Genomic DNA, 19,329 nt, shown 5'->3' with positions numbered 1-19,329 from the left:
GTAGTAAGCTCAGCCTTAAATTTTTTAAATCTTGTGTTTTTCAATTCTTTTAACATTCATTGTGTAAAAAAATAAATAATTTCAAATATTGATGCAATGCTTGAATTGCATAAAGCTTGCAAATGTTGAATTTAACAGGTTCTGGTGGTTTCTGTCTTTAAGAAGCTGTTTTTGGGAGTCTTCCTAGTTTGATTGGTCAGTTGTTTATTTGACTCTTGGGTCATTTAAAATGCAGGCATTGCATGAGAACAAAGAAAACGGTAATTAAAAAAGACACTTTATAAATTTGAAGAGAAGTGTTTTATGTAGAAGATTGAAAAGAAATCCTCTTGTTTTAGATTTATTTTTTTGTAACTTTGCAGGTCTTTTACTTCCATAAAAGATATTAGTCACACTGACAATACCTTCTCTAACTGTGTTGTCTCATTGCAGGATTAGTGAAGTAGAGCCAAAGTATTACGCGGACGGAGAGGATGCCTATGCCATGAAGAGAGATCTGGCACACATGGCTGATGAGGTGACTTTAACACTCTAAAAGGTTTCACTCTGGGTTTTTTTTACATGATTTTTGGTGGCTCCCAGGTAAGCAGAKTCTTGTTTTAAAACAGTCTTCTCTCCCTTTGCATACCTTCCTGTAGCTGAGGAAACCTGGGGTCCGTGTGTCGAGTCAAGAGGCCCCGTCTGGCCAGAGTCCATCAGGCTCTGCAGATCAGGAGAGAGAAAGCGAGAGGGACAGTGGAGGAGAGAGCAAAGAGCTGAGCGAAGTCAGCGAGGCAACRGAAAGCACAGACGTTAAAGATTCTTCATCCGATTCACAATGACGCTGCAGTTCTACGCCTTTTTAAAAGCATCACTTCTTAACTCGGTTCGTGGCAGTTTCTGGTTTTTAAGACTAGTTAATTTTGGATCAAAGCCACATCTCCAGGTTTCTTCATTCTTGTATTTTATTTCTGCTGTGATCAACAAAGAAACCTGGGTTGAAGACAATGTCCTATCTAAATTTAACCTAAAATAATTGGTCTATTTTTTTTTTTCTTTTGGTGCTTTCTGAATTAAAAGACTGTAATTTCTTTGCAGTTAAAGACAAAATGGACTTTTTAGGTTACAAGCCAAATGACTACAAATAAAATATTCAAACATTACATTTGGTATATTTTTGGTCCTTTGTTATAATAAATACGAACAAGGAAGAAAAGTTTTATTACAAAATACATAAAAATATTAGCACTACAAAAACATTAAGCCTCAAATTAGTTTTTCTTCATCATCCAGCATCAAAAATGCAGTTTCCAGCAATAATTTTCAAAAGGTCCTAAGACAGACCTAAAAATATCACATTATTAAGAATTTYCCGGTCAGAAAACCAGAGTCTTCAGATGAGGATGTTGGGACCAAATTTAATGAAAAGTCTGCAAATGTGGGTGCAGACAGCGTGTCAAGTACCTCACTGAAATCAAATGTGAAAACGTTTGATTAAAAAAAAAACTGAGCTACAACCTTTTTATTTTTTTTAGGAATCTTTAACCAGAAGAAATCAAAGTACCGTGTTTTTTTATTTATTTAATGCAACCCAGTCCGACCTGCGCATGGGTGAGGTCTTGGTTGCTTTGTTGTGTTTGAGGCAATGTAAAAATAAAAGAATACAAACTAAAACACAGCACAAGAAAACTCAATCATCAGGCTGGAATGTAACCTAAAGAGCTACCTAACAAATACACAGTACATTCATACTCAGGACTTTATTAATCACAGGAAGAAATTTTGTCATGACTTGTTAAAGGAAGTCTGTCAGTAAAACCCGTGCTTGATAAGTACAAATCACCATTTTGACTTTTTGAAACAAATAAGACTAATGTGAACTTCAGTGCCTCCCAGAGGTTGGATCAGAAAACACCATTACAACAGTGGTTCATAAAACAAGTATCACCTGAAAAAACACTAAGCTCTTCAAATACCACCATTATGGCATCTTGTACTGAAACATCTCATAGTTTGAGTGTCCTTAGCAAACAAACTCAACATCTTTTCTGAACCTGAAAACCAAATTCACTTTTTTCTCCAAAGCCTTTTGGCTAAGGGACACAGGCCTAAATAAGTTTTCTTTAGGTGAGGCTGTTCATGCCCTAAAATACTACATAAAAATACAACAAGCTACAGATGCTTTAATAAAAAAAATCTTAATCATTTTCACAATCTTTATGTTTAAATGTTTTTTTATTAACATGCATCAACCTGTGCCTTGCTTCTGACTCCSTACTTCAATCTATTGAGTTATTCAAGTGGAGCTATTGAGAAAAAAATAATGGGATTGTAATTTGCAACTCAACTAACGATGGGAAATTAGCCTGTTAACAAAAGTACCATTACAGGAATCCTGTGGCGTAACGAATCTGTGGTGTAACTTTAGGTCTATTGGGGTGGGGGTGAGGGGGGTGTACTCTCTGCCTATTTATTTATAGAATCATTTACTTTTGTAAAACAGTTCTGGATATTTTGGTGTTAAAATACATCGTAATACTTCTACTTAATTTACATAACTTCCTTYGTATTCACTCAGCACATTTTCTGTTCAACAGTTAAGAGAAGGCCCACTTTCCTCCTGCCCCATTTTTTCCAACAGTAACAAATAWTTAACATTTTTAGGATGTATTATAAATCCAAATCTCTCCATTTTCCAATATTCACCTGGTGCACTACAATTTGGTTAGGAAAAATCACAAAACACGATGCAGTGAATACAGCCACAATGTGACAAAAGCAGACTAAAAYGCTGAATGTTATTTTGAGCAATGATGCTTAAATATGTCATCRTACATTTTGAAATCGGGTCATTTACCTAAAGACAACAAGGAAGTTGCAAATGTGTGTTTAACCAGTTAATTTCTATTGTGTTAGAGCAAATGATGTAATTTTATTAAGTGGGGGGGTTGGATGCATCAAATTRTGGGGGGGCATAAACCCCCCTGCAAATTATGGCCATGTGTTGAGAACCATGGACGTCCAATGTTCATATCAAATCACACTTTTTGTTACGGTTAAACAGAAAGCAACAAATAATTTGACATTAATATAACATTTCACAAAATGAAAACTTGTAGATGCTAAGTTCAGAGACTCAGATATCATCTGAGCTTTAAAGTGAAGCAAAGTTCTTGCTTTTAAAACCAAAAGGACGATTTAATCAAATAACCAAAAATAAATAAATAAAATGAAACGAAACACTCGAAACGAGTCCTCTGTGACAGTGACCAAAAAGTGTCAGTTGGGAGGAATTTCAATGCGCTTGTGCAACACCGTCCAAACTGTGTGAATGAGGAAGGAAATGGCAAAGAGAGCTGAATGGCTGATAAGAACAAATGATGTGCAGTGAACTCAAGTTTTTTTTWAAATATAAATAGCCCCAGTTTAACACCTTATTGTGACGCTTCGGCTCGATGGAGGAAAAAAGAAGAAGCAGCAGAACTGTTGTGCATTATGATCACAGGAATATATATACATGTATATGATGGGGGAGGAGCAGTTGATTTCATTCAGTCACTGGGAAATAACCAGTGAGGATGAAGCAATCAGTGGAAACAGCTGCATGATTGGGGTGAAAAAAATTCTGCTGTGGAGCTCAAGAGGCAGCATGAAAATGAAAAAAGAGGAAGGGCTTGTCTCTGAAASCCCCCCCCCCCCCCCCGGCTTGTCACATTTGCACAATCACACACACTGATGCCTCAAATATGTGTGTGTGTGATCAGGGGTGAGAAAGAGAGAGTAGCAAAGCAGCAAGTGTGTGTGCGTGAGAGAGAGAGAGAGTCACAGAGATGAGTTCCACTCCACCCACATCCATCCATGTCCAATGTGAGGGGGAGGTGAAACTGTTCAGAGTTTACTGTGCTGTTAACTGGCATTATTTAGCTGCCCGAGTCAAGAGAAGAGACTAGTCTGCACATTTCTTCATAAGGTAATACAATTGTTTTTTTATTTATCTCCCCCACTCCCCGTTGTCCTAAACCTTTATTCATCTTCACCCAGCCAAATCAGAATCAAGAGTTAACACAAATGTGCATCCTGTTCTGCTTGATTATTTCAGCTAGAAATCATTAGGATTTGAAAACAACTGACAGCAGTGATACATGTTGAAAAGTTAAGAACCGGTGGCACTCAGGTTATTGAAATATTGCAGCAGACTGTGACGGCGATAACTTTTGCTTGTGATCACACAGTGAAAGACTGAGTGGGTCTAAATGGAAAAGGGTGACGTGCTGGAAAAATGAGGGAATTTATTTGGATTTGTTCAAAAGTGCAGGTCATTTGTTCAGTGGGTCASTGAATGTGTCAACTGAGAAAGCAAAAAGAGGACATTTCGGCTAAAGAGAACACTGATGAGGGATGTTTGTGTTTTACGAAGAAATACAAAAAAGGGGAAGTGAAAAGGTACAGGGTGAATAAGGGCAACAATTGTGATTTTATGACCCAGAAAGAAAAAAGCTACTGTTCCCCTTTTTTTGATTCTTCTGTGTATTTTTGAAAAAAAAAAAAAGCATTCTTTACCTGAGTGAGCGTCATTTCTTTGTGAAACCACCACCACATGCTTAAAAATAACTGTTTTTCACATGATGTCAAACGAGTAAAACCTCAAGTCTCTATAATGTTTCTTTCTCAGAGGCCTGATCTGTGTAATCTTTTGAGAAGTCAATTAAAACCTTGTTGTACAAATCCTGGATTGGGATTTATCTTTTTTAATATTAAGTTTGAGCAAAAAAAACCAGATGATCAAACCTTCCAGTGCGACTGTCAGTAAACTCGAGCTTCACTTGTTTAAAAACCACCTGTTGTCTTTTAAAGCAAACATCCCTTCAGAGAGTTTTGTGCCTCTTGGTTCAAACCTATTTTTAGGCCAGCTAAGATGTTGCGAGAGCTATTTTAGGCTCGTTGTTGCAGCTCTGCAGCCTGGCTGTTGCAGCAGGCCGAGCCGAGCCGAGCATGCCAGCTGCTTTTCTGCAGGAGTGAAGCACAGCCGAAGGGGTCGGCCAGTCTGAGGAGATGTGTTACAGTAAGATGAACAAGCGCTTTGCTCTTTTGCTGTTTGTGGCAGCAGGAAGTTGGTGTGGTTGGTTGGAGTTTGTGAAGAAGTGTGCAGCGATGGGTCACAGGCTTTGACTAGGCTCTGCCCCTCCAGCTTGTTTCCATTGGCAGGTGAAACCCATCGTCAACGTTCACATGTTTTGATCTGTGTCCCAGAATTCAGTCCTGCTGGCGCAACGATGAGCTCCCATGTGAAGCTGAGGAAGGAGAGGGTCGGCACGCTGGACTACGAAACACAAATAAAAGGTACTTACCTGCATCAAGTCTGTTGATCTCACTTGCGTGTGTGTGTGTGTGTGTGCTTTTGCAGAACAACAAGCTGTGAAATTAGTTTCTCACTCTGCACAAAGACTTTCAGATTAAATCAGGTGCTGACAGCAGTTCTGTTCTGCCCGCCCTTCCTCTTCATCTCTCAGAGGTTCGTTGCCAACTTGTAGATCAACTCAAGGTGTTAGATTTGCAACTTGAGCAGAAGACTCAGCAGCTGCAAGACATGAGCGACTATCTGCGGCGACGGGGGGAGATTGAGAGCGAGTATGCCCGCTCCCTGGAGAAACTTGCTGAAAGGTTCACTTTGAGGATTAAAAGGTAAGAAGAGTGGGCATATAAGATTGATTCATTTGAGCCAGCTGTCTGGTAATCCTGTTTTTTTTTTTCTCCTCCATGTGTGTTTCTGTGTTCAGGAAGGATCCCAGTACTCACACAGTGTCTAAGGTTTGGGTGGCTCTGCTGTCCCAAACCCGGCAGGAAAGTAAAGACCACAATGGACTCAGCGAAAGCTGCAGCAACCTTCTGATCCAGCCCATCATACACTGTCTGGACTACACTCAACGCCTCGCTAAAAAGGTACAACAACAAATGCTTCAGTGTAACAAGGTTGCCATTGGAGTAATTCAAGCTCACGGTGTTCCCTCTGTGTTGCGCCATCTGCAATGTTTTGTCTCCGCAATCTGTTTCCAGAGTAAAGACATCTGTGCTCAGCTACAAGATGGGCTACTCAAGGTCACCACCGAGCTGCAGACCGTAAGAGATAATAAACCACAGCGAGTCCAAAACAACTTCCATTTTCTTAAAACATTAAAACATGCCAGGAAAAAAAAAAGAACCAAAGCAGAGCTGCTTCTGTGTGTGCAGGCATGGCGGACGTACTACCAGTACCACTCTGAGTTCATGTGTGCAGAGGGGAAACTGAGGGAGAAGCAGGAGGAAAAGCAAAAGCAGAACGCTTCTAAAAAACTGGAGAGGCTGATAGAAAAAGTAAATGAAGCGTTCTGTTCTGAAGCACGTGTACATGTTGACTTTTTTTGGTGGCGGTTTGGCTTCATCCTGCTGTTTTTGTTTTGAAAGAGACAAGTGAAATGTCAGGAGATCCAGCTGAAGTGCAGCAAGGCCAGAAACGACTACCWGCTGAACCTTTCTGCAGCCAATTCTTCCATGAACAAGTACTTCCTCCAGGACATCACTACTCTCATAGATGTGAGACCCAGCAGCTTTGAACCCTTAAAGTGCCTGTGACATCAAGTTTTTGTAATAAATAAGGATGCTTTTTAGGGAAGATAACACTATGAGAGCATACTGCAAAAAATAAAACATCACAACACTGAGTTAAACAGTTGTTGAGATATTTTAATGTGACAGGAAGTTGTGTCAAAGGGGAATGACAGCATATAAAGAGCATTGCTACAATGGCTAACACACTGTAAGAACTGGATGTTGTTGTTTTTTAAATTATTTTGAGTCACTATCAGCGAGATGAAGCATCGTACTTCAAATAATATTGTTTCAATAAATAGAGATCAGACAGTTTTCTTAGTTCCACTTTGATGTCACTTCCTGTTTCACTCTGGCTGAGCCAAGTTCAATAAGAAATATGCCAGTTATGTAACAAAATGGGTAAAATCATGTGAATTATGCCAAGTTTTTTTTAAATATAAAGATGCTTTCTTTGACTTTTTCTGTATTTAAAGGATATGCGTGTTACAGGCACTTTAACGTTTAAGATTATACATCTCCAGGTGTCGTCAGAAATGCCGTTTTTCTCCCTCAGTGTGCAGACGTGGGCTACCACTTCTCTTTGGGCAGGGTCATCCAGGCCTATCTGTCTCGAAGGCTGCGGGCCCAGCAGAACCTAAGCTCGGGTCTAGGGCAACTCCAGGAGGCCGTTTCAGGTCTGGACCAGGGCCAAGACAGAGACACCCTGCTGCAGGAGAACTACAACACCTTCTCCATGCCCCTTCGGTTCCCCTATCAGCCCCACGAAGGGGACCAGGTGCGTGGTTTTTCTAATCTGCGCGTGTTAATGAATATATATATATAGAGCGGCGCAGCTCAACGCTTCCTTGTGTCTCGCAGATTTCTGAGGTCTGTGCAGACTGTGAAATGAAGTGCGAGATGGAGACTCGATTCAAACAGATACAAACCCGACTGAAGGCCGTCACGCAGGAAACTGAGGAGGTAAAGAGCTCGCGCCGATTAACACCTTCATTAGTATGTTTCTGGTACAGATCCAGCAGTGTTCACTTATTTTCTTAACAAAAATAGAAGCTAAAAGAATTGAGGGGGGAGTCTGTAATGTTTGTTTACCACTTTGGAAGTTTTTGCTAGTTGGGGACCACCTACTTTTGGTTTTAGTAATTTATTGTTTTTACCAGTATCGRCTCCTGATTTTTGTATGTTCCACTCGCTGTGGCCTGTCCGGTCAACAGATTGTGGTTTGAAGTGTGCAAAACTAACCAGTGGGAGTTTTAGGTGCTGAAAATTTCTCTGTTGTGATCCAAAATGCCAGCAGTTTAGCATTCGTGCAGAGGCAGAAGACAATAGTCTGTACACTGTGTTTGTAAGTGGAGGTTCTTCTGGCTGCAGGGGAAATGTCAAGTTTCACTTTTCTGCCTGCTCTGTAATCACAGTTTTACCAAAAATAAAAATAAAAATAAAAAGGGCTCAAGGGTCTGAGAGTCTCTGTGATGAACTGATGTCCAGGGTGTTCCCCTCCTTCACTTACTGCTGGAAATTTATACATCAGTTTTTTATGGAAGCCAATCTCACCAGATTTAGAGTTTCTGAAGACATTGAGATTAAAACACCAAAAGATTGAAGACATGAAAAAATATTATGTATTTGGCTTTTTTATTTTCTCTTTGGTGCTCACCTTCTCCAGGTATCAGTAACCTGTCTTGGTTTTTTTTTTAGTGTTTTTGATAACTGATTTGATTGGATGGATGCTGTTTGACCCAATCTATAACTGACTGCACATCTTTGTCTTCAGCACTGAAACTGAATTTCAACACTGCAAAAAAACTAAAAGGTGGGGACGGACGGACTAATTTTTTTTACATATTGGAAAAAAAAAAGAACCAGTTAAATAATAGACTCTGAAAAATACCACTTAATTTCAAATGTTGGAAATAGTTTAACTCAAAAGGAAAAATAAAAATAAAATTGACAGCATTCACATCTTTTAGAGTTTTAAATTCAATATCTTTTTTTAAAGATTCAAAATAGTTATGTCACTGAATTTCCTGTATTTTAAATCCAGTTACAGGATTTGTTGTTCTCAGTCACTCACACTGGTGTTGGAAACGTGCATCTTTCTGTAATAAAGGCAGTTCTCCAAAGAATAGTTTAGGGCACAAATCAGTGAAATGCMTCAGATTTCCTGACAGATTCATCCCAAACATTATCATGTGGCCTGTAAACATTCTTACAGAGGAAGAAGGCTGCATGTAAATGCGTCTGAAGAAATTTAAATTTGAGCCGTTTTGACAGGAAACTCAGCCRGTTTGAGGGAAGTGTTCTCAGCTGGAGAAAATGAAACGCTTTATTTGGACTYTGAGGTTTTGCATTTTTGCTGAACCTTTGAATGAAGAAAAGCTTTAACTCGGTGAAAAGAGGAAACGTGGAACTGAAACGTGTTATTTTTAAGGTAAAACAGAAATGTAGCAAAACTCAGATGTTGAGCAACGACTGGTTTTTTTTTTTACATTCTGCAGATGTTTTTGCACAAAACTATTTTTAATTTTCATTTAATTCTTTTGGCTCGTTGTGTTTTTAAGTTTAACAGCACATTATTTCACTTCATCTGATTTCCTCTTTACTGTCAATCAGGCGTGTAAAGGCATGTCCACATCCCAGTCCTCACTGCTGGACGGTATTGGTGACGATGATCTGCAGTCCAMCGGTGGTGGTCTGTCTCAGGGGGGCAGCACTGAAAACCTGACAATCAGGCCCAGTGTGGCCCGGCGCAGGGCCAACCTGCAGGAAATAGAAAACGTCTACTTTACTGTAAGCCTCTTTTCTTTTTTTAACACAATAAACTGCAACAGTTCACTTCTATCTAATGCTGCRTGCTGATGGTTTCAGTGTGAAAACGATTCTGTGTTGCAGAAAGTCAAAGATTATCTTGTTGGCAGCTCGCTGGTGTCGAAGCTCCAAGCCAAACATGACCTGCTTAAAGAGGCAGTGGAAAAAGGTACAGCTTCTGCATTTAGTCTCATTTACAGTACGACAAAACAGAGTGCTGACACAAAGTGACATAAATACACTCAACAACACTGAGGGCTATCATTTTACAGGATAATGTTGTTCCCTTTTTGTAAGAACAACACACTATCATATTCTGACTGGATTGTTTACAGTCGTGTTTTAATTACCCTTTTTATTTTCTTCTAGCTGAAGCTTCAAATGACCGTCAGCCCCGGTATGATCACAGCAGTTTTTAACCATTCTTATTATTATTTTAGAAACGATGACATAAGTGCTATACCTAAAATGTTGAAATTACCCAATTCTAAATTTTCTCTTTCTTTAGACAACGGTCTGTGCGAATCAGAAAGAACGCTTCAAGCATCAATTTGCTGCACAACCACAAGCTTTTTACTGGAGACATGTTATCCTTCATAAAGGTACATATTTTAGCTTCCAGTAATACTTTAATTATTCTTTCACTTCATCACTGAATTATTTTATTTTATTTTATTTTTTTAGGCGTCAGGCCAACAGATTCCAATCGTGGTGGAAAGTTGCATTCGCTTTATCAACCTTAACGGTTAGTGTTCAAGATTAAACAAAAAGGAAAGCAATAGCTCTGATTTAAAAAAAAAAACCTAAATTATTGTTAATATTTGAGTTACTCTGTTTCATATTGAAGAGATTTCTTTTAGAAGGACGCAGATCTAAATTGATAGCAGTAAGAAAAATGGGTGAAAATTTCAACATATTTCGGCTTTTATTGGGTTTCTGCTAGAAATGTAAGTTTAGGACAGGGGTCTGCAACCTGCGGCTCTGGGGCCACGTGTGGCTCTTTGGTCCCTCTGCAGTGGCTCTTTGAAAATGTGACCAAACGTAACAGAATCTTTTTTTGTTTTTATACTCACGACAGAAATTAATTTAAATGCAAATACGTGATTAATACTTCTAACACAAAAAGTCAAAAAGCAAGCCTGTTTTTTACTTAAATGGTACAATTTCTTTCTCTCAAATCCATCAGAATTACCATTAAAGAGTTTGAAGACTACATAATAATAAGAATTAGAAAATAAGTATACCTGAATAGTTCAGTTGTAGAAGTTTTTATAAAATTCGATATAAACTACATTCAGTATTTTTCTTGTTTACATGATTATGGTCTTCATTTGTCCTGATGTGTAAAAAATAATAATAAATAATACAAGTTACAATATCTTCCTTAGTTTTATAATGTCACCTCCACTGGCCGTAAAGGTTTCTGAAAAGGCCTTGAAAAGGCCCACGGACCAGCAGTTGATAACAGTTGTAGCTTGTTTTGTGGCTCTGGACACATTTTATTAGCGAGCCAAGGAGCACAAATGGCTCCTTTTTGATTGTAAAGGTATCAGACCCCTGGTTTAGGATTATTTAGAGCTGTAGAAAGGTGTATCACTTGTCTTTATAACTTCTTAAACTGAAGCATAAAAGATTGGAGAAATGATATCGACATGTCTGCCCGTCAGGTCTCCACCATGAAGGGATTTTTCGAGTGCCAGGTTCTCAGGTGGAGGTTAACAACCTGAGGGATGCTTTTGAGCGAGGTAGGCCTGTGTGCGTGATTGATTGAATTGGGAAAAGTCTGCAGGTAAAGCTTTGCTCACTGTAGAGCATTAATAATGTGGGGCAGTGTGGTTTCCCTGCAGGTGAGGACCCCCTTGCTGAGCGCAGATATGATCTGGATTCTGTTGCTGGAGTSCTGAAGCTTTACTTCAGGTGTCTGGAGAATCCACTCTTTCCCAGCGACAGCACCAGTCAGCTCCTTGAGTTTGCCCGTAAGTGCGTGTTGGAGTTTATGTGTAAAAATTCAGAAGTTTAGTGCAGCAACAGCTTATATTTAATCGCTTTTCCTTCCCCCTACTCAGAAATAATGAACGAAGCAGAGCGAGCAGCTCAGCTCAAGGCTGTTGTCTCTTCCTACCCCGAGCCCGTYATTGTTGTCATGAGATACCTTTTTGCATTCCTTCATCAGTGAGTACTGTCGCTTCTCATTTTTGGGTCATGACTAGTAGTAAGGCAGATTAAACCGTTTCATACTCTTAAAGTTTTGTTTTTTTTTCAGAAAGTAAGATAGTTGGGCAACAGCAAAGTGATGACGGGAAGTTATTTCAGCAGTTAACAGAAACGATGTCTATCGAGACCTGAATGACATGAGAATTTTCACTCTGAATTGCTAGCTAATCCAAATTTAGCAGCACTCTTTACCCTGAAGAAGGCAAAAATGTGTGTTTCACAAAGTCACGAGTGTAGTGATCCGCTGTTCTGTTGAACAACGTCTGCATGAAAAGAGAGACTTGTGAAAAAAAAAAGTAAAAACACTTTCTGGACTGCAAAAATTAGCCATCTAAAAATATGTTTAAAATACTAGATTATAGTGTGAACCTTGAGTGAAGTAAGCTGCCAGTGCAGTAAGACAGTTGACCTTGGCAAAACATCTTGAAATAAGGACAATTTCCAGGCTAACAAGATTAACAATCTAATACGGTCTGCTCTTGCTTCTGTCAGTCTCAAAACAAGATCAAAAATACTTTTTTGGTTGGAAATTAGATTGTAAAACCTGGTTACACGGACAATGTTTGGAGCGTGGATTAAAAATGCAGTTTTGGGGGGCTGCAATGTAGTGATTGAAGTTATGGTTGATCAGACGTGCTGTTGTGTTGAAGCCAGAAAAAAAAAGTTTCAGCGCAAGTGGGAAGAATTAATTTTGTTATAAAGATACAGAGGCAAACGGGGCTGGCCACAAATCCCAGATGTTTAGCTGTTTACAAAACCRTTTTTCAGCTGTGAGACTTGCCCACAGGGGTCAAAGGTCAAATAGGGATTATTTCCATTAAATCATGACAAAGTGGAAAAAGTTACTTTTGATTTCACGGCCTGCCTGTCAWCTGTTTTGAAACTGTTTTTCCTGTCAGCGTGACTCAGTACAGCGATGAGAACATGATGCAGCCGTACAACTTGGCCGTGTGCTTCGGCCCCAGCCTGGTGAGGGGGGAGCAGGACGACGACGTGGTGGCCCTGCAGCCTCTCATCAACGCTCTGGTGAAGAGCATCATTCTGCAGCACGAGAGCATCTTCCCCAGTCTGAGTGAAGTGCCGGGGCCAGTGTACGAGAAGTGCATGAGCATGGAACAGGACGACTGGTATGTTTTGAAAACGTGTTTCGACCCCTCAGACAGCAGTTACGTTACRTAATGAATTGTGGCTCGATTGTGCGTGCGTGTTCTCTTTTATTCAGTGAGRCTCTTATTGAGGAAGGGGAAGCAGAAGCAGAGTACGCCTACTGCAAAGATGGTGAGATGATCTGCCCKTTTTGTTATGTTTGGTTCTTCAAATGTCAAACGTTATCTGAATACAGAGGAAACTTGTGCTGCTGCAGATTTGGAGACGGGCTCCTCGGCTGAGAACGGTCAGATGAAGGTGGAGCGTCCCCGAGCTCACAGCAGTGGCTCCTTAGATTACAGTAAGACACCAGCAGGGGGCGACTGTTCCACAGCTGGAAGGAGGTCTCTTCAGATACCAGTAGGACCTCCKATCATGCAGAAGAGACCACTGTCTCCTAACTACACACGCAAAGAGTGAGTCACTCACTAGTGAAAAGATGCATTCAAAACACAAGTATCTTTATTTTTACTTTACAATGAGTTTTAAATGAATTGGCTTTTATTTAATGAAAGACCTGGTGGGGGGTTTATTTTTATTTTTATTTTTTTTGTATTTTGCCATATAAATATTCATATTTTTTTTCTCAAAGCATTTCTTTCTTGTGGAGTTTTTCAAACTTTCATGTTTCTCTTTTACACACGTGCATGCATTTCTGCTTTATTATAAAATAAGAGTCCTTCAAAGTTTGTCAAGGGCTTCAATGCCTCTACTTCTCCATCTGTGGCCTCAAACAATTAACAAGGCATGTAGTCCATCAACCAACAGGGAGAAAACATTTATTTTTACAGCATAACAATCCTTATTTGCGTAATGAACCGTAAATGCACAAATTTGCAAAAGGAGGACACAGAAATAAGTTTTAGCCAGGGCCTAATTGATGTAAAGGAGAACTAACTGTGAAATTAGTTTACATCAGTATACTCATTAAAAAAAACAGATGCAGATGTAAAGAAAAATAATTGTGGATTTTTTTTCCCTGCAGATGTCAGCAACATCCATCTTCAGAAGATGTTTGTGTCCAAGTGGACAAGGTATGTCTTCAGTGTGAGTTTGTCTTTTTAGATAAAGGTTCAGAGTGTAGGAACGCATTGTTATATAACTGATAATGGTTAATTCTGAATTTTTACTCGTTTTTCATCACATCTGTCCCTCTCGTACTGAAGGAGGTCTGTCGCCAGATGCAGTCAGTTTTCAAAGAACTTCTTTTAAGACAACCTCAGCAGGATCCCCCCTCCTCGACACCTTCTGCCCAGACTCAAGCGAAGAAGGGGAAGCGAGAGGGCCGGAAAGGGGCCAGGCTTTTCAGGTCAGCCGACCCACTGGACTGAAAGGACTCCCATCAGAGCGAGAGGAAAAGATGCCGATGAAATCTGAGGGCTGTCTGAACAGCTCTGACAGCAGCTTTCAACACTCAGAGACTGGAAAGCTGAAGTCAGCTGATCCATAGTCCCTTCTCTCATGTCTGGTTTGGGATTATTTCATTTGAGTGGCTCCTTTATCAAAATCCCTTTGAGACACGAGTTTTTACAGTAAATCCCTGGAGTGACTGCAGACCTGCAGGAAGAAATAAAATCTGTGAAATACTTGAAATGCTTGACTGTGAAATGAGTGCTGCTGTGTGACTGCGTCTGTGTTCCGCTGCTCTGATTTAAAGATCTGATTGATCTTTGTGTTKTCAGTGATTTTTAATGCTTTATACRCCTTCAAGAACAAAGTTTTGTTCAAGATAAGATTTTAACAACTTCTAAAGAATGCTGTAAGAGTGATGTAAATTATTCTTACATGTTTCACACTTTAATTTGTTTGTAAATACATAATAAATAATTCACATTTTCTCAGATTTTATTTTGAAGTCAAGGGAAATCTTCAAAATATTTTATTCAGTCACTCAGGCTTTTATTGAAGTTACGTTCAACTCAAATGTTGTGGAAAAATTAGGAAGTGTGATTTATGTAGATACTGAGTAACTTGTACAACACAGCCATCGACCAGTTTGATTCAGTGGTCCACTAATGTGTGATAAAGCCAACTAATTGGGACTTTTGGGCTACTAGTGCAGCAAAACGGATGCCTAACATGACATCTGCTCCAACTAGTTGGACAAAAGTGCCACTAGGTGGCAAAAGAAGGTTTTACAGTGTGTAGCGTGTGTCAAGTTTAGATTTGAATTAATTTATGTGAAAGACAAGCACATTAAGATGTAAATATGCCTGAGTTAGCAGGATTCCTAATTTTCAATTGTAGACATAACCATTAACAATAAATACATAATCAAATTGTGTGATAACAGTAAAATRAAATATAATACATGGTTAAAAAGTGCAATTATTACATGCAAAACGCAAATTCAGCTCCCATTGGTTGCTCCAACCCATCAAAGTCAAATGTGCAATTACCACCACATATGAAGGACACTGAATAAATACACAAATAGCTTGCCATACTTCCAAACCATTGTGTTTATTTCAGTACTTTGTGTGCAAAAAAAAAAAAAAAAAAAAAAAAAAAAAAAATTAAACTACAATGAGTGAACCTCAAAACTCCCTTATCTGCCCCGACTAGTTTTGAAGAAAATTTCAATTGGCTCTTTTTTTTTTGTGAATTAACTGTGATAAGAAAGAAAGAAGTTACAAATCAATTTAAAAACATCAACATGGGTGAAATTAAGCTGCTCTGTTTGGATGACGTGTCTACACTGTAGTTTCCCAGAATCCTGTGCGGCGCGTCAGTCCACGTCACCGCAGCGCATGCGCTGTGGTGAACTCTGCTGAGCTGAGGTGTCCTTTCATTCACAGACCGTGTGAAAGTCTCTCAGCGGTTCAACAAGCTAACCTCAGAAACTAAGCGAATCATAATTAAARCCATGATAATCCGGGTAGCCGCCTTCCTGACCCTGCTGCTGGTCGCTTGTTCGGGTAGGTGTTGCGAGAACCCGCGAAGGAGGTCTGCTTGGTTCAGTTAGCTTGCAATGCTAAGTTAGAYGCTAGCTCAAGTAAAACGTGTACTGTGTAAAACGTTTAGACGACGCGACCATSTCTCAGATTACTGCTAGTCTAAAGTCTGCATTTTTCCAGGAGAGACCTGCACTGATCCGGTCATCACTCCGTCGGCCTACACCACCGCCGACGCCGTCATCTCTTCAGAGTCCGTCTTCATTGTGGAGCTCAGCCTGACTTGTGCCAACGGAGCCCAGGTACCTGTCCAGCTGCACGTCAGAAACCAAAGCATGAGCCCTTGTTGATGTTACAGTGATGATCGTCTCTGTCCTCCCCAGAGTGTGACTCTGTATGCTGATGTCAATGGAAGACAGTTCCCTGTAACCAGAGGTCAGGATGTTGGTAAATACCAGGTATGGGTTCATTGAGAGGACTATTTAAAAAACACAATATTTGCTGTAGTTGTTTTAGTGTATTTTCATGTGGGAAATCTCTGCAGGCACCCATCATATAGACTAGTGTCCAACTGCAACAAGTAATAAGTTGTTTTTAAAATATTGAAGCAGTCCGTATCCTGTACTTCACTTTAGTAAAGCCTACCTAAATGCACTTTGTTGTGGTGATCCTCTGWGTTATTCTGGGTGGCTGTGGAGCAGTGGTTGGGCGGCTGACTTGAAAGTCACAGGTTCAGTTCCCTGCCATGCCCATATCTGCGTCCTCGTTCAGCAAGATCACTTATTTCTTAACTGTTCCTCGGGTATTTACCTGCTGCTCCACTTGGGTGTATCTCACATGTGTGATGGGTTAAATGCAGAGAACAAATTTTGTAATGCTATGGACACACATAATAATAGCTTCTGCCTCCTAGTGTCTCTTGCTCCACAGATGGGCTCCAATATCACAGATTAGAGTTGAATTTGCATCAGTAGCCCTTCATTTGACCTAAATATGGCTCTTGGTGTCCTTTGTGTGAGTAGAATGAACTATCTGCAGGAGATCACAGAGAAGTAACCAACAGATCTGTCAGAGATGAGACATGTCAGTAGGTTTTCTGGATGACAAGAGATGCAAAAAACTAAAAATAAATAAAGATAGGGAAGCGTCATCATAAAAACACCACCAAAATTTAAAATTTACTAGATATGCATTATTTGATCTCAGTGTCTGTCGCACTAATGCTTTAGACAACTAATGCCAACTTATGAAAATGTTAGACATCTGCGTTGAAGATGGAATTAAAAAAATCTACAGGAAGCCATTTTTAGGCATGTACATACTGTAAGGCTAACAAATTGATTAAATATATAACTTTTATGAAAATTTAGATATAAAAAAGATTTCATAAGTTGTCTGTGGTGTGACAAGGCCTTTTAGAAAGAGTCAAAAATCTTATCTGATACTTATCATCTTTTAATAAATGTTTATTAATGGAGTTAAAATCATTTTTTTCTGTCTGAAATGCTGAGCTGAGCCTGCTCATATTTTCTCTTTGACTTTAGCATTACTGCACATTCTAAGCAAGTAACCCTTTTGTTGTTGTTGTTGATGAACACGATGCTAAGAYGAGGCTTGAATCAGTTCATAATATAAGTCTTCCTTTCAGGTGTCCTGGAGTCTTCCTCACAAACAAGCTGCCTCAGGAACCTATCAGGTGAAATTCTTTGACGAGGAGTCCTACAGTGCCCTGCGCAAGGTTGGTTTTATAAGACAAATGACCAGCTTTATAGAATGTCATCTTTTGAAGTAAAGATRTTTCAAAAAAACATGCTGCCATCGGATTTTCTTCCAGGCTCAGAGGAACAATGAAGACGTAAACGCTATTCAGCCTCTCTTCTCTGTCAACGTTGACCACAGGGTGAGTCTAAAAACTGATTCTAACATTATCCACAGCTCCAACTGAGTGGATTTTGCATCAGCATCACACAGCAGCTTGTCTTTTTAAAATGTTCTGTTTGAAATAATCTACAATGGAGTGAGGTGTGTGTGTGTGTGTGTGTGTGGAGGGGGGGTGTCTACATCTTTTTTATTTTCCCTCAAATATATAATGTTCTTGTTGAAATAATGTAATTCCAATAAACACAATCTGATTGTCAATTTTTGGGTTTACAATCAGTTTTCCACAGTCACCCATGTTTTAATTCTCAGCACCGTAAAAATCTAATCACAATGAAATATTATTTTCCTTTTGAAAGAATTATCTGTTTTTATGTATAATTTCTTTAATCRATCCTTCTCCTCATTTCAGGGTGCATGGAGCGGCCCGTGGGTGTCAACCGAAGTGGTGGCAGCTCTGATTGGTATTTTAGTCTACTACATGGCCTTCAGTGCCAAGAACACCATCCAGGCATAACCTGATCCACAATAATGTTTCCACCTATGGATCATTAAAGACTGAACTCTGGTGGGTTGGACTAACGATCCGTCATCCAGTGTTGCAGCAGAACCAGCAGAATTTTGCTGCTTTACCTGCTTTGAAGGGCAAAAAGCAAAGAAAGTGGCCTGTTTTTTTCTCTTTTTTTAATTCAGATTGTGCAAACATTTTTATAAATTTTCCAATTAATTTGGTCACAAGTTGTCCTGTCAGTGCACAAATGACTTTGTGGTTCTTCTTATTTTCTTATTTTATTTTATTTTTGTGGGTATGCTGGCCCAAATGGGACTTTTGCAGATGTTTTGAATACAATAATGTGTCGGCGCTGGCTGGCCTGAACAGGCCTACGTAGACATGTCTCTTCCAGGAAAATGAATAAATGGCTTGTTCTGATTCCAATGTAATGTTTGTTCTCGTCCTTTTAAAAATGTTCTTTCTCCAACGGAAACAAAAAACATATAATAAAAATTACTGCCTCTTAATCCATAGCAACATTTCAAATAAGATGACTTAAGATGTTTTGAATTTCTGTGGAATAATAATCTGCTTGGAGAAGCACCTCAGCAGATTTACATGTATTCCACTGACTTAATTGGAAGAAAACCTGTCAGAGATTTTCTTATCTCCATATTTYACCCTTTTCATAAAATGTTACACTTGCTGTTTTAAAAGAAACATCTTTTGTCCAAAAAAAAAAGCATTGCTGATGTAAACTTGTTGACTTTGACAGTTTTAGTCGAGCTGGAGATTGACATGTYGGCTTTTATTTTTGTCAGCACAGAAGCAGGACTGCCTCACCAGCACTTTGTATGTACACAAAGTCAAGGACATTTGTCTTTGAGCCCCAGAGCACCGGCGCTTTACGTCCTTCATTTTATGTCACAATGCACCAACTCATTTAATGTTAGTTCAGCAGAGGGCCTGTGGAGCGGTTTTAAACTCCCACACGTGCAGTGGCATCAGCTGAACACACTGTGGCAGCTCAGTGCTGCTGCTAAAGTATCTTAGGGGGGAAAGTTTTACAGAGTGTAATTCTGCCATTCTGAAACAACCTGTTCTTGTTCTGGTGTTATAGACAAGCAAACTTGGCTGATGTCATCTCGTTTATTGGAGAGATTCCAGCTGCTTGAAGGAGTAATTAAAAGCTATCTGCACTGAGGAACACAATCTCCTCATAAATGCTCTGTACTATRAAGGAACGCAGGATGTTTATCAGATGTCTGCCTTTTTCTTATTTGCTTTATTAGTGACTTTGTCATCACCTCCACCCTTGATGTGAGCACATCT

At 39.5% G+C, this 19,329-nt stretch overlaps 3 protein-coding genes across 5 annotated transcripts in view; all 3 read left to right on the top strand.

Moving 5' to 3' along the window:
• naa10 (N-alpha-acetyltransferase 10, NatA catalytic subuni) overlaps window positions 1-1,142 on the top strand; it is a 2,920-nt gene extending 1,778 nt beyond the window's left edge. The window contains exons 7-8 of one of the 2 annotated variants that reach the window (XM_014019373.1): window positions 433-517; window positions 639-1,142. In XM_014019373.1, coding sequence (XP_013874827.1) covers window positions 433-517; window positions 639-821 — 268 coding nt within the window. In that variant the 3' untranslated portion in view covers window positions 822-1,142. Of the gene's footprint in view, window positions 1-432; window positions 539-638 lie in introns of both variants that reach the window. The other variant, XM_014019380.1, reaches the window with a different exon arrangement.
• Window positions 1,143-3,701: 2,559 nt separating this feature from the next.
• On the top strand, window positions 3,702-14,580 carry LOC106525177 (rho GTPase-activating protein 4). 2 transcript variants are annotated; one of them, XM_014019329.1, is made up of 22 exons: window positions 3,702-3,949; window positions 5,230-5,319; window positions 5,490-5,661; window positions 5,757-5,919; window positions 6,034-6,096; window positions 6,208-6,330; window positions 6,421-6,549; window positions 7,121-7,342; window positions 7,426-7,527; window positions 9,178-9,354; window positions 9,457-9,541; window positions 9,742-9,769; window positions 9,881-9,974; window positions 10,057-10,117; window positions 11,040-11,117; window positions 11,220-11,348; window positions 11,439-11,544; window positions 12,486-12,713; window positions 12,809-12,864; window positions 12,950-13,148; window positions 13,718-13,766; window positions 13,899-14,580. In XM_014019329.1, exons 2-22 carry the CDS (start codon window positions 5,253-5,255, stop codon window positions 14,061-14,063), a joined length of 2,496 nt encoding a protein of 831 aa, XP_013874783.1. In that variant the 5' UTR covers window positions 3,702-3,949; window positions 5,230-5,252; the 3' UTR covers window positions 14,064-14,580. The 2 variants fall into 2 exon arrangements, with proteins under 2 accessions (XP_013874783.1, XP_013874773.1); XM_014019319.1 differs by lacking the exon at window positions 3,702-3,949 and adding an exon at window positions 4,934-5,041.
• Window positions 14,581-15,433: 853 nt separating this feature from the next.
• Window positions 15,434-18,446, top strand: ssr4 (signal sequence receptor, delta). The gene is made up of 6 exons (XM_014019391.1): window positions 15,434-15,650; window positions 15,810-15,928; window positions 16,010-16,084; window positions 17,275-17,364; window positions 17,461-17,526; window positions 17,917-18,446. Exons 1-6 carry the CDS (start codon window positions 15,599-15,601, stop codon window positions 18,019-18,021), a joined length of 507 nt encoding a protein of 168 aa, XP_013874845.1. The 5' UTR covers window positions 15,434-15,598; the 3' UTR covers window positions 18,022-18,446.
• Window positions 18,447-19,329: the final 883 nt, after the last annotated feature.

Source organism: Austrofundulus limnaeus, unplaced genomic scaffold (assembly GCF_001266775.1).
Source record: "Austrofundulus limnaeus strain Quisiro unplaced genomic scaffold, Austrofundulus_limnaeus-1.0 Scaffold3, whole genome shotgun sequence".
In the NCBI taxonomy this organism is placed as follows: domain Eukaryota; kingdom Metazoa; phylum Chordata; class Actinopteri; order Cyprinodontiformes; family Rivulidae; genus Austrofundulus; species Austrofundulus limnaeus.
This window is presented reverse-complemented; position numbering and strand designations above follow the sequence as displayed.